The following is a 14,239-nucleotide window of genomic DNA, read 5'->3' on the forward strand; positions in this document are numbered from 1 at the left end:
ACGTGAGACTGAGGGATGGGGAAGGGATTCTAGGGAGAGAGTCAATCAAGGTTTCTCTGTTTCTTCTTTCATGGGATGGAAATGGAAGGTGAATGTTCAATCAGAAGAAAAAAAGATAAACAGGAGCTGATAGGGGAGATGGACTAAAAAGCTCTCCAAAAGACCTGTTTCTGCTGAGCCCTCCAGGGCCCATGTACTCATTACTGTTATTATGCTTATGTATAGAAAATGGCTATTCAAAATGGTTTCCAGCTATATTCTAAATACAATAAATTCTTGGCGGGGAGGAGGGAAGAAAAAGCTCAAATTTAAATAAGATTTCTCACTTTTGACAAAATTAAATTCTTTTTTGCTACCAAAATATTTGACAAAACATATGAAATAACTTTTTGCAATTAGGGATTTAAAAAAAAAAAAACCCCAGCAACTTTGTTTGAATAATCTGGATAATTCAATCTTCACTTTGCTTTGAAAACTTACTACTAAAAGCTAAGGCAAATAGAATTAAGGAAATAAAGACAAACAAAAAAATCTAACAAAACTTTTGTCATTTTAAAGACAACTTATTTCTACAATTTAAAAATAAGTTGCCTTAAAACCATCAAGTAAAGAATAATTAAATTTATTTCTCATAAATGATCATTCCCCAAAACAAAATATACAGAGAAAAGAACTAAAGAGAAAAATCTAAATAAGAAAGTGTTGCATTTACATCTTGGAAAACATTTCAATTTTCTATAGTTTTCTGCTATCTCATTTAAATCCTATCTGATCAGAAAATACAATGATGAAATATATATAAAAACAAACAAAACTCCTTGACTAAATCAAAAGTTATTTAGCAGTAGTGCTTATTTAGTTTCACTTTTTTTCCCTTTATGTAATTCATAGCCGACTGTGATTGAACATTTTTATGCAGTTATCTGAACACACACAAGAGGCAAACTCATTTGCATAACTCTGAATTAACAGAATAGCATATTTATTATTGTTATAATGCCACTAAAAATTATATTACCCCAAAAAATTATATTACCCCCAAACCACACTGACCATTACATTATACAAAAGGAGCTATATAGTCATAAAAGAGTGACAGTCAACAAAATGCATATAATGCATATTCATTTTCTATTATTCTCCTGTTGCATGGGGGGGAGGGGTGGTGGGGAGAGAATGAGTACTGCACTAAAAACTGCAAAAATTATATCAAGTTTGAAAAAATGTATCAAGTTGTTGATTATATTTTGGCAGGTTATTATTTTTCCAGTTATATATTTTAAAACTGTATAAAACAAATTATGTGAAGGCAAAAAGAAAATTTATAGGACAAATATTTTTCAATGAATATATTGGGGATTTTTATAGAATGGTCTTGGTTTTAGTTATACTCTGATCTTTGAATGGAAAACATAAAAAAATATAGCAAATCATAACAATATTGTCATCAGGCTTACCCACATTTAAATTATATACCACAATAAACTAAATTTTCATTGAATATTTAGTATTTTCAATGCTAAAGTGAAAATTGCAAACAGTATAAAAATTTGCAAAATTCAAACTGGTACAGTGAGAGAATATGGAAGCTAGAATCAGAAATATCTGAGTTCAAATCCAAGCTCAAATATTCATTAGCTTTATGACTGGGCAAGTAACTTGAACTCTCAGTCTGTTTGTCTCATCTGTAAAGTGATGATCTTAATAATAACATCTAACTTCCAGGGTTGTTGTGAGCATAAAATGAGATAGTATTTGTAATAAACTTTGAAAATCTTAAAGCACTAAATAAATGTTAGCTAAAAGCAGCAGCAATAGCAATATAGTGCAAAAAAGGAATAACCAGAATATTCCTTCAAAGGAAAAAGTATTTAGTAAGTGCTTTACAATGGATACAACGCTTTTTTTTAGCTTAAAAGAAACACAATTATGGTCATACTTTCATTTGTCATTCATTAAGATTTTTAAATTCCCATATTTATAAATAATAATACTCCTTTCTTATTAACATGTCCCCTTGAGTCTTTCCAGGTAAGATATGGTGGAAGTCTTTATGAACAGTGACATTCAAAAAATCATTTTTAAGCCAACCTTTGAAACGCAATTTCACAATGGTTTCATCCCCAGATTAACCTGGAAAAACATACTTCTCTCACAATGTGAATACCTCTGTACTGAGATAAAATGTTCAAATACCCAAACAGATCAAAAATCTAATCAATGCAGAGATTCTCTCTATGAATAAAAATTGAAATCTATCCATGCCTGCTCTTTCTTGTCTATATCCTTTTATGAGTTTGCCAAAGGGAATCCATAAAAACCACTAGGAGTCCTCATTTTCCTTGATATCACAAGGATACTTAGGGAGTCCATAATCTATCGGATATTCCCTGCTCTCTCTGTAAGAATAGATCATCTTCTTTTTCACTTAATTTCTTTGATGACATTCTTTATTCTACTTCTCCTTTTTTGATTCCCTGTTTATATTGTTACAGCCTACTCACATTTATTATGTATTTTCACTTGTCCTCTGGGTGCTGCTTGAATTTTAATTCCTCAGAGACTGGAGAATTCCATGTCTTATAGACATAAAACAGTGCCATAATAATAAAGGTGTTAATAATTGATTAAGCACCTGGCAAGTGGCTGGCATTTTGCTAAGTGCTGGAAATACAAAAAGATGCATAAGAAAACCCCTGCTCTCAAGGAGCTCACAATTTACTGGGGGAAAAACATGCAAGCAAAAACAAAGAGTAAATAACAACAGAGGGAAGGCACTAGAATTAAGAGGGGTTAGAAAAGGCTTCTTATAGGAAGTGGGATTTTAGTTGGGACTTTTAAAAAAGTCAGGGAAGTAAGTAGGCAAAGAAGAGGAAGAGTATCCCAGCCATGTTAGCCAGAGAAAATTTCCCAAACCAAGAGATACAAGTGTCGTCTTTGAGGAACAAGGAAGATGGCATCACTGAATCGAACAATATGTGGCAAGCAGTGTTAAGAAATTGAAAACGTAGAAGGGGGCTGGGCCATAAAGAGTTTTGAATGCCAAATAGAAGATTTTATATTTGATCTTGGAAGCAATAGCGAACCAATGAAGTTTATTGATTAGGGAGGTAACATGGTCACACCTACACTTTAAGAAAATTTACTTTGTAACTTAATGGAGGATGGATTTGGGGGAGGGAGGGGAGAGATACTTGACACAGGCGGATGCCTCAGCCGTTATTTTGATAGTGCAAGCATGAGGTGACAAAGGCCAGAATCAGAATGGTGACAGAGTTAGAGGAGAGACTTTGATGACACTGAATATAGAAGGTAAGAGATACTGAGAAGTTGAAAATGACATTAGGTAGTGAGCCCAGGGGACTGGGAGGAAGGTATTATCCTTGATAAGAAGAAAGCTGGGAAATGAGGAGAGAGAATTGTTTTATTCACGTTGACTTAAGATGATTACTGAGCATCTATTTGGAGATATCTAAAACATTGAAAATGTGAGACTGGAAGCAACAGAAAGGTTAGAATAGGATAGGATAAGCAGATTTGGGAAACATCATTATAGAGATGATAATTTAAATTGATGGGAGCTGAGGATGTCACCGCCAAATGAAAACTGAGAGAAAAGCAGCTCAAGGAAGACCCCTAGGGGACCCCTAAGGTAATCTGAAGAAAGATCCAGACAAGGAGACAGAGAAGGAGCAATCAGATAAATAGGAGGAGACCCTGGAACAATTGATCAACAATTTCAAAGGCTGCAGACATAAAGGAGGATGAGGATTGAGGAAATGCCACTGTGTCTGGCAACTAAAAGACCACTGGTAACTTTAGAGAGTGCAATTTCAGTGAGATAACAAAATCAGAAACTAGATTGTAAGGAGCTAATAGAGGGGAGAAATAGGATGTACCCATTGTAAACAGCTTTCAACTTTCTTAAGGAGTTTAGTCACAAAAAAAGAAAAAAAAAAGATAGAGGACTATTGCTAGTTAATCAAGATTGAAAAAATTAAGGGGGTTGAAAATGGGAGACACACAGACATGTTTTTAGAACCACAGTCTGGACAGTAGGCATTCTATAATTATTTGTTTTTTCTTAGATAAATAGGTAAGCCAAACTTTCCTGATTTAGAAAAATCTCATTTATTAGACTGCAATGTTCCAGAGCTTGGTACAATTAGCACGATATTATATATAATCAGATATATCTAGAGGACCTCACCATTTAAAGAAAATAACTCTTTCTATTTTGAATCTACAGTGGATATCTTAAATGCCAGTAGGGAATACTGTAGGCAAATGTGAAGGTCTCCTATATACTTTTTCTGATGTTAATGACTAGGGTCATCAATAAGAGTTTTTTCTATTGTTATATCCTTCAAGGAATCCTGTAATTTTTTCTTATTTTTTTGCTGAGGCAATTAGGGTTAAGTGACCTGCCCAGAGTCACACAGCTAGGAAGTGCTAAGTGTCTGAGACCAGATGTGAACTCAGGTCCTCCTGACTTCAGGGCTCGTACTCTATCCACCATTCCACCTAGCTGCCCCAAAATCCTGTATATTTTCAATTCATGCATGGGAAACATTTTTTAAAAGGAGCCTTTAAAGTGGCATTTTGTTTTACTAAATTTACTAAATTTCTTTAATAATCAATAACTAATAAAACAACACAGTGGAATTATGTATTTCTATACTTTTCAGTAAGTCTACTGTGGACTATTAGCAAACAAAAGTTTGCTCATACTCTCACAAAGGATTGCCTTTATATATGTGTAGATCATTCTTACTAAAAATTTTGTTATAGATAAATAGGCACATGTTAGCTGATAGTTACCAATGTTATTTCAGTAGCCTTTGCAGGGGAAAGGGGGAGATTAAAGTTAAGAGATTTTTTTCTACTCTTTTTCAACCTTTTTTTTCAAACAACTCAAAAAACAATCTTTCAATGACTTCATAAATGTGTTACTTCCAGCACAGTTCTCTTCTATGTATACTTGGTCTCAATCAGCTGTCTTCTTTACTCATCTTTGTTTATCTTAAATGCCATTTCTAGCTTCTCGATAAGCCCAGTCATGACTATGACAGTAGAGTTCAATTATGATGGCTCTATTATTCTTGATAGTAAGAATAATTTATTTTAAAAACTAATTAAGATAAATGCCGTTGGAATGACTTAGCTTAGTTGAGTTTCTAGACAAGCTTTCTTTAAACTAATTTTACCATCCTTCTGTCTTTCTTTTGAAATGAAAAATTGCTGCTCAAGGCAAATTTCAGAAAAGCCTAGAAAGATTTTCATGAATTAATGCTGAGCAAAGTGAGCAAAACCAACACTGTATATAGTAACAAGATTATGTGATGATCCACTGGAATGAACTTAGCTCTTTTCAACTATGTGGTGATTCCATGCAACTCCAAGAGACTTGGGATGGAAAATGCCATCCAAATCGAGAGAGAGAACTATGGAGACTGAATGTGGATTGAAGCACGGTATTTTCAACCTTTTGTTACTGTTGTTTCTTTCTTTCTTTCTCATGGTTCTTTCCCTTTTAATTCAATTTTTCTTGCACATGACAAATATGGAAATATGTTTAAAAGCACTGTTTATGCTTAACCTGTGTCAGATTGCTTGCCATCTTAGGGAGGGAAGAGATAAGGAAAGGAAGGAGAAAAATTTGGAACACCAAGTTTTAAAAGAATGAATGTTGAAAATTATCTTTACATGTATTTGGAAAAATAAAATACTATTGGAAAAAAATTGCTGCTCAAAATGAGTATCTAATGCATCCCATTAAATAATGTAAGCTGCTTGGAATTTGTATCACTTTTTGAATTTATATTCCCAGTGCCTAACATTCAGAAAGAACTCAATACATGCTTATTGACTGATCATCTTCTCCATAAGATTTTAAAGAAGCATATTTTAAACTGACACTGCCCTTTACCACCATACTTCCCAGTTTGGCAAGAAAGTCAAGAATTTAATGACTTTGCTCTTCATATATTCTTTTAGTCTATTCATTTGAGTAAACTAAATTTAATTTACATTGGTTAAACTTTATAAAATTTAGTAATTCAAGCTGATATACTTATATGCACCATTATCATATTTTTCACAAGTAAAGGTGTGTCAGACTGAAGTGTTTTACTTAAAAATCATGTTTTATTCTCATTGTATCCTTTCTTCAAACTTTGCATAAATTCTATTCATTGTACTAAAACATTAGTGGTCTAACTATACATGCACAGCGGATTTAGGAAAGACTTAAAAATCAGTAATGAGTCACTTCCTGTCAAAATATCAGTTTTATTTTTTTAGTAACATCATTAGATGTTCATAATGTCCAGAATCTTTGTAATCTTTTCTGAAAGAAAATATTCATGAAAAGTAAGTAGTCAGACTTTCACATTCCTTACTGATAATTGTAATTTCCAACATATTTTTCACATTGTAACTGATTCCCACCTTTTCATTAAATCAAACAATAAGCATGACCACCGAAGTATCTTGCAACCCGAGTTATATGATCTTAAGAACTACATTATTAAGTGCCTACTATATGCTATGTATCATTTTAAGCATTGTAAATACAAAGAAGAAAATAAAATGGGTATCTGAGTCTTGTCCTGAAAAAATTCACAAGATAAAGGCCTGTTGAGGATAAGGAGTCTGGCACCTATAGCACATATGTTAAATTGGATTCTGGAGATGAGAATTATATCTAAACCTAAGTAACATATGTACTAGTTTAATTTAAAGACTTTTATTGAAGTCTTTGTAATTTCTCTACCTATTCAGAGAATCACAAAAGTAAAGAATGTAAGACTTGGAAAGTAGTTCAGAGGCCAAACCATACCTAAAAGGAATTCATTTCAGTTATAACATCCTTGACAAATGGTCATCCAGTATCTTTTATAAAATCTCCAAAAAGGAAGAACAATTACTCTTTGGGGCAGCTTATTCTTCTTTTAGATAGATCTAATAGTTTCTCCTAATGTCCAGCCTATTTGCAGTTTCCCTCTACTGTCCTCTTCAATTTAATCCCCACCATCCAGACTTTTAAGTAACTGAAGATGGCAGTCATGTCCTCTATATCTTCTCTTCTCCTGGTTCAACATCTTCCATTCTTTCAATTGATTCTCATCTATTATGTACTCAAGGCCCTTCATCATCCCGTCTGCCTTCCTCAAGATGCTCTCCAGTTATCAAAGTCACTTTCAGGTTTTCAGAATACCATATTCCAGATGCAGTCCAACTAGGGCAGAGTATGGCCAATATCATTTTCTTATTCCTAGAATCTAAGACTTTCTTTAATAAAACCAAGTTACATTAACTTTATGGATTGCCACATCAAACTTAAATTGAGTTTGTAGTTTACTAAAACCCGTCTTTTTTTTTTTTTTTTTTTAAATAAATCACTGTATGACTGTCCTAGTTTCTTTTATATATCATGATGAAGTATGATTAAAAGATTTTCTGGACTTTTGTAATGAAAAATGGTAGTCAAAAAAAGTTAAATTAGCAATAAATAAAACAAAAATATGAAAAGAATATTTTCATTTAGCTTTGATGTTTGATAATATATGGCTGGGGCAACTAGGTGGTGTAGTGGATAGAGCACCAGACTCAGGAGGACCTGAGTTCAAATCTGGCCTTGGATACTTAAGGCTTCCTAACTGTGTGGCCCTGGGCAAATAACTTAACCCCAATTGCCTCAGGAAAAAAAAAAAAAAGAAAAAAGAAAAAAAAAAGACAATATATGGCTACCCTTCTACAATTTGAAGTTTTTTCCATCTCTAATTCATCCTCCACAAAGCTGCTAAAGTTATTTTCCTAGATTAGGAGTCTAACCATGCTACTTGCCCAGATAAACCCTTTACTGACTGGAGAATCAAATATAAATACTCCTTTGAATTTAATAGCTTTTTACCACCTGGCTCCAATCTACCTTTCCAATCTTATTACACATTATCCTACTTCCCTCTCCTCACTTTCAGGTCTGATCAAACTGGTCTTTTTGTTATTCTTCATATATATTTCATCTCTTTGACAGAATGCATCCCCATGAAATATTTTTAGTGGCTATCCTCCATACTTAGAACATACTTCCATCTCACCTCCACTTCTTAGAATTCTTATTTCAAAACCCCACTCAACCAATATCTACATGAAGCTTTTCCTGATTCTGTCAGCTGACAGTACTCCTTCCAAAACAAAATTTACCTCATGTTTACTTATGTATATGTTGTATCCCTCCAGAAGAATATTAACTTCCTTTAAAACAAAGACATTTTTAATTTTTGTCCCTAATTCTTAACAGTACAAGGCACATAGAAGGTACAAAATAAATGATTACTGATGTGTGGTTGCTTGCTTCTTCCAAAAGACTACCCTTCCCTCTTCTTACTGTTCTAAAGTAAATTAGACCCATTTGCCTGCCTTCTTCAAATGACTAACCCCCTTTCTGGACCAAGGAATATATTCTGGAGACCAATGCCCTCAGAGATGTTTATGATGCTATTCTTGAATTGGATAAACAAGAACCAGGGTATGTAGCTAAAAGCAGTCCCTTTGACAAATAACAACTGACAGAAAAAAATCATAATCACAAAAGTACAAAAGTGCAAAAAGTCTTAAATACTTTAGTGGTCCCTGAATTACTACATAGTATAATGAATGCTAATAACAATATTCTGTCTCTAATCAACTATTTCAGAGATTGGTTTTTGTCCTCTTTAAGTACCAAAAATGTAAGACAGGGATTTCCAAATGATCAACATAGTAGATCAAAGCCTTATGCCCTCTCCTGAAGTCCTTTCCAAGGAAGGAGTCCACAGCTTAAAGCTAACAGCACAGATCACCCTCTCCCCCAAATTTCATGGGCATTTCACTGAGACTCTTGGTCATTCACCCACACACCCCCATCCCTTTTTTAATTTCATCAAATTCCAACATTAAATGACCTTGAAGCTTTGGGAAAATAAAATGCAGTTCCTCCCCAGAGGCTAGGAGGTCTGTGCTATAGAATTTCTTACCAATAACTGCAGAGTAGATTGACAGGATCAAATCCTGCTAAAAGGAGAGATGGCAGCCATTCCTTGTACTTTTCTTGTGCTTTAACTGCATGCTTTATAAATTCAGACAAATGGTTCCATGTTCCCAATGGGCAGCCTTTTTTCAAGAAGTACCGAAATACTGAAAACTTCTCATACTTCAGACAGTATGCCAAATGCATTTCATTTAGCTGGACTCCATATTTCAGAAAAATATCCACCATTCTGAAGTGCCCAGAACTTCACCATAACAAAAGAAGATAATCTAGTTAGAATAATAATGACATGAAGAAAAAACCTACCATTGACAAAAACAAATTAAATCTTCTATCAGATTTTGCAAAAGGTAATGCTTTTCCTCCTTTAATATAAAGTATTTTCTTAACAAGGGTACTCTTTTTTAATCCTCTCATTAATTATTGAATAATAGTATTCCATTCCTAAACTCTAAAGGTCAATTGGCTTGCACTAGGAAATTGAAAGAATCCAGTTTCCTTTACCAACATCCTGAGTCAACTTCTCTCCTTTACTTCAAAATAGAAAACTAAGCAGAAAAAAACTTTCAATCCAGGAACCAAGGACAAATTTATAGTTTTATTTTTTAAATTAATTTTGTTATTCAAATACTTTAAAAATGGAAACAAAGCTGGTGGATAAAATTTAATTCTTATACATAAAATCCTGGAGTGGGTAAATATAAAATACTGAACTTCTGTCACATAAAATATTATAATTCTAAGAATTATTTATACAGCTTTTAAATCAGTGTTTTAAGCAGGTAAGTCCCCATAGTTATATTCAAAAAACCACCTAATCCATGTAAACTTTTTATATCTACTTCACCAAAATTCTAATTTGTACTCTTCTTCATTTAAAAGTTTAAATTGCACTGTCCAAACCATTAGCTATTGATCATTCTCAAAGAAATTATTAAAGGGAAATATTTTACAATTAAATGTTTACTATAAATTAATGATAATATGGCCATTTCTTAATTATATATAGTTTTCCATTTGAATAATTCTGCAATAGCATATGGCTCCTGTAAGGGTCCATTGGAAAGGTCAGGCAAGCACAGTTGAGATGGAGTAGACCAATGGTCTCAAGGTCCCCGAATGTGATTGGAGTTGAGTATTTAGGGACTTCCTTCGTGGGTGGGACCTCCAGCCATGGCAGGAATCCCAAAATTTCATTCTGAGATCTCGTCAAGTTTGGGAGGTAATCTTCATCATCAATTGGCTTGTGCCTGTGATCTCACAGACCTAATATAAGCTCGGAGAAGGAAGCTCTCTCTCTCTTTTCCACCTGGAGCTTGGTTTGGGAAGAGGTACTAAGAGTGCAGGAGGTCATAGAGTAAGGTGTAAACCATATGAATAAAGTCTAAGCTTGTTTGCCATAAACTCATGAGTGCCCTGTTATGCTCAAACTGTGTCTGTATGAGATAGCAGCTGGAGGACTCTGGAGACCTCAAAACAGAGGTAAGATCTGATGTTATATTTACCAGAGATTTCTCTGAACAGATCTGGGAATTAGGATTGATTAGCGATTATTGAGTAAAAGGATCTCAATAGGCTCCTAAATAGTTGTCATCATATACCTATGCTAACTGTCCTATCTAGATCAACCATTCTGAAAACAATTAACAAGGTTTCCATCTTACCCAGAGTTAAAGCAATATATGTCAATCAAAATATATGTCAAGTCAATCAGACCATGATGAAATTTCTAATAGTTATGAAACAAAACTATATGATAAATCCAAGTCAGTTATTCACTAGAAACCTTATATATGTTATCTGAGACCTGATATGGCATATTTTGACTATTAATTAGAGTCATTCATGCACATGTGCAATTGACACACCAAAAAAATTGGTTCTGGCCTCACATAATTTACAACTATCTATATACTCTAATCACAGAAACAAGAGCTATATAACAATTAAGTCAGAGGAATATCTTGACAGGAATAGGATTGGGTTGCAGGAGAATACAGATTGAGGTAGCTTTGCTTTTTTGGTCTTCCTAAAATACTCCTTTATCTGAAGTGAAATACACTCTAAATAAGCATCTAGGAGCATATTTACTTTTAGCAAAGCAAAATCAGAAGCCTATTTCAAAATCCAGGAAGTACCTACCTAGGATTGAGAGTCTGGTGGCAGATTAAAAAGACTAACTAATCCTCTCTAAAAGCTGTGATAGTAACATATATTCATGCTCAACTCACTGTAAATGTAGCAGTGACTACCTAACTCTATAAATTTCCTTCATTTAAGTATTATGAAAACTGATTGCTTCATGAAATACTCATATTGGTAAAAATCAATCATAAGAGAAACATTAGACAAATTTTTTTTCTAACTTAACTTGCAATTTATTCAGTTTTGATCAGGAATGCCTGTTCAGAAACATCTTCTATCAATGCAGACTGGGACCTTCTCTGCAACTAATGGTCTTAGAGAGATGCCTGAGACACTTATAAGTTAAAGGGAATGGTCAGGGTTCCAGAGCTAGTATGGGTCAAGAAGCAAGACTTGGGCCCAGATCTTCCCAACTTTGAAACAAGCTTTGTTCATATTCACTTTGACACGTTACTTCTTATACAGACTATACATTATAATATTCATATTGTCTTTCATCATGGCTAGTAAAATGATACCACTGAAGGCCTATGAAACATCAGTGTTATTATCTAGATCTTTCATGATGGCCTATAAGTTACAGAATTAACTTTTCCAATTAACCTAAATGAAGTAGGTATAAGTCTAGAGGCTCCTCTGAAAGAATATTTCAGTTACATTTACAAGAATGAAATTAACTCACTAAAAGAGACTAAAATAATGTTATTCAGAGAACACGTAGGATCAGATAATAAAATTAAAATGTGGCTAATGGGCAAGAGAAGCCTTGAATTCTTTTGTTTGTTTTTAAAAGAAACAATAAATAGATTTTCCTTTCAGAATTATATGCTGACTTGTATGTCTATATTTTACATTTCAAGATACAGTGTCCAAAGAGAAAGAACACATTGAATTTTGAGAGAAGCCATTTAATGCTATTTAACAAAAAAAAAAAAAAAAATGATATTAAAAAGGTTGTTTTTTTTTTAATGAGAAATAAAAAAAGGGATAAATTGGTCATTTTAGATGAATCATAAAATATAGAGCTAGAAGGTACCTTAAAATCATCTAATTAGCTAGTGGCACTTTCTGAAGTCGGGAAGACCTGACCTGAAAATTGGCTTCAGAAACTTACCAGTTGTACTAGTATGACTCTGAGAAAGTCACTTAATCTGTTTGCCTCGATTTCCCCAAGTTCAAAATGGGATCATAAAAACTTACTTCCCAAAATTGTTGTGAAGATCAAATGAGATAATTATAAAGGACTGAATATAGTGCCTGACATTTAATAGATTCTATATAAATGGTTATTCCCTTAGCTCGTCAAAATGCTCCACTTTTAAAGATGTGGAAACTCAAATCTAGCAAGAAAAAGGACACCATCATCTTTGTCAGAGCTAATGTAGGGACCCAGGTACTATTATTTCCTGCAGTGAGATTTTTTCCATTCCATGATCTTTAGTATTTTATGTTAAAAAAAAGGTTGTTTTGACTGAATCCCAACAGCCTAGTGCAAGTGCCTGGCACATAGTAAGCATTTAATAAAAGCTTTGTGAAATAAAGACTAAATAAAATACAAAATTACCAAAATGATGTTGAAATGCAGATCATTCATTGAACTATATTAAATTAGAAGTTACTTGATCAGCTACTTCCCATATGACATCTGTTCTCACACCTACAAACTTCCTGAAATCGCTTTTTAGTAACTTTGTAAGTATATATGTAAGAAAGTAAGGAAAGTATTTCTTTTAATTAAAAGTTAAATTTTTAAAAAATAATTTTAAAAAATCTAAAGAATTATTTTTAGAAAGTATTTTTAAAAACAAAACATTTTAAAAGTAGAATTTCTTTTGTTACTTGCATGTATGTTAGAAAGTAAAAAAAAAAAAAAAAAAGAAGGAAAAAAATTGGTAGAATATTTTTTAAAATCTTAAAAGCAGCAATTGCTTTTGAATTACTAACTTGTATATATGTTAGAAAATAAGAAAAGGAGAAAGCCCCCTGAAGTCAGGGATTATTTCATCTTTGTCTTTATATCACTAGCACCTAGCATAATGTCTTGCAAATAGCAGCTACTTAATAAAAGTTTAACTGAACCAAAATAAAAAAATGAGATGTTAAGTGGCTATATCTATCATACAAGATTATGGTAAAATAAAACCAATATTTCCTGGGAAAGGAAAAGTTGCAGGGAGGAGAATTAAGGGAAATGGGATTGTGATCAATTGATTGAAAAAAGTAGACAAATAATTTGACAAGTTCTGCCAGAGTTAATTTCCACGTCCACATTCAGCCATGGTCTTTACCTTCTCTACTGATTCCAATTATAAGACTCATTAAAAAAAAAAAAACAACTCCCAGTTAAGTTTGCTCATCTGTTCACTTAAGAAACTGCCTTCATGTCATTGCATCGGTTAACATTTGACTGCAGCAACATTAATCATGAACTACAGATCTGTAAATTAGTAGGAAGGATACTATTTCACTTTGTATTTCAAAGTATTAAAAAAAAAAAGGTTAAGGTCATTGCTTCAGATGCTCCTTATTTCATAGGGATACTCAAGAGAGATCTTTTAGAACATTAATCCCAGGAAAATTAAATTAATTAGATGGATAAGTTTAATAAGGGAAGAAAACTAGAGAATCAAATGAAATATCTGTAAAGAGTTTAGCATAGTGCCTGATACATAGAAGGCACAATAGAAATGCTAGCAATTATTATTATCATTATTTTTTAAAAGATTCTAATTCAAGAAGGCAAATCTAACCTCATAAAAATCACTAAGATTCATACTTAGAATATTTAAGATTTTAATTCAACCAGCATCTATTAAATATGTCCTTATTAGAGATGCAATAAGCATTGGGAGTACAAAGACAAAACAAAATAACCTCCTAGTGGGTGGATACAATATATACAAACCTAAATTGGGAAGGGAGGAACTAACAACTAGGGGAATCAGGAAAGGTCTCTCCGAGGAGATAGCAATTGGGCTTAACCTTGCAGGAGAGAGGTTACAAAAAAGCAAAAATGAGAAGGGACAGCATTTGTTGAAAAGCATACATGTTCAGAGAACA

At 33.1% G+C, this 14,239-nt stretch overlaps 1 protein-coding gene across 5 annotated transcripts in view; it reads right to left on the bottom strand.

Annotated features, from left to right (window-relative positions):
- Positions 1-14,239, bottom strand: part of ASB3 (ankyrin repeat and SOCS box containing 3) — a 105,889-nt gene that overhangs the window by 7,021 nt on the left and 84,629 nt on the right. For 4 of the 5 annotated variants that reach the window (XM_031950468.1, XM_003758281.4, XM_012540220.3 and 1 more), the window contains one exon: positions 9,021-9,278. The exons of the other annotated variant lie outside the window; for it this stretch is intronic. In XM_031950468.1, the coding sequence (XP_031806328.1) occupies positions 9,021-9,278 (258 nt within the window). The remainder of the gene's footprint in view (positions 1-9,020; positions 9,279-14,239) is intronic. 5 annotated transcript variants of the gene reach the window in all.

This window comes from Sarcophilus harrisii, chromosome 2 (assembly GCF_902635505.1).
Source record: "Sarcophilus harrisii chromosome 2, mSarHar1.11, whole genome shotgun sequence".
NCBI lineage: Eukaryota > Metazoa > Chordata > Mammalia > Dasyuromorphia > Dasyuridae > Sarcophilus > Sarcophilus harrisii.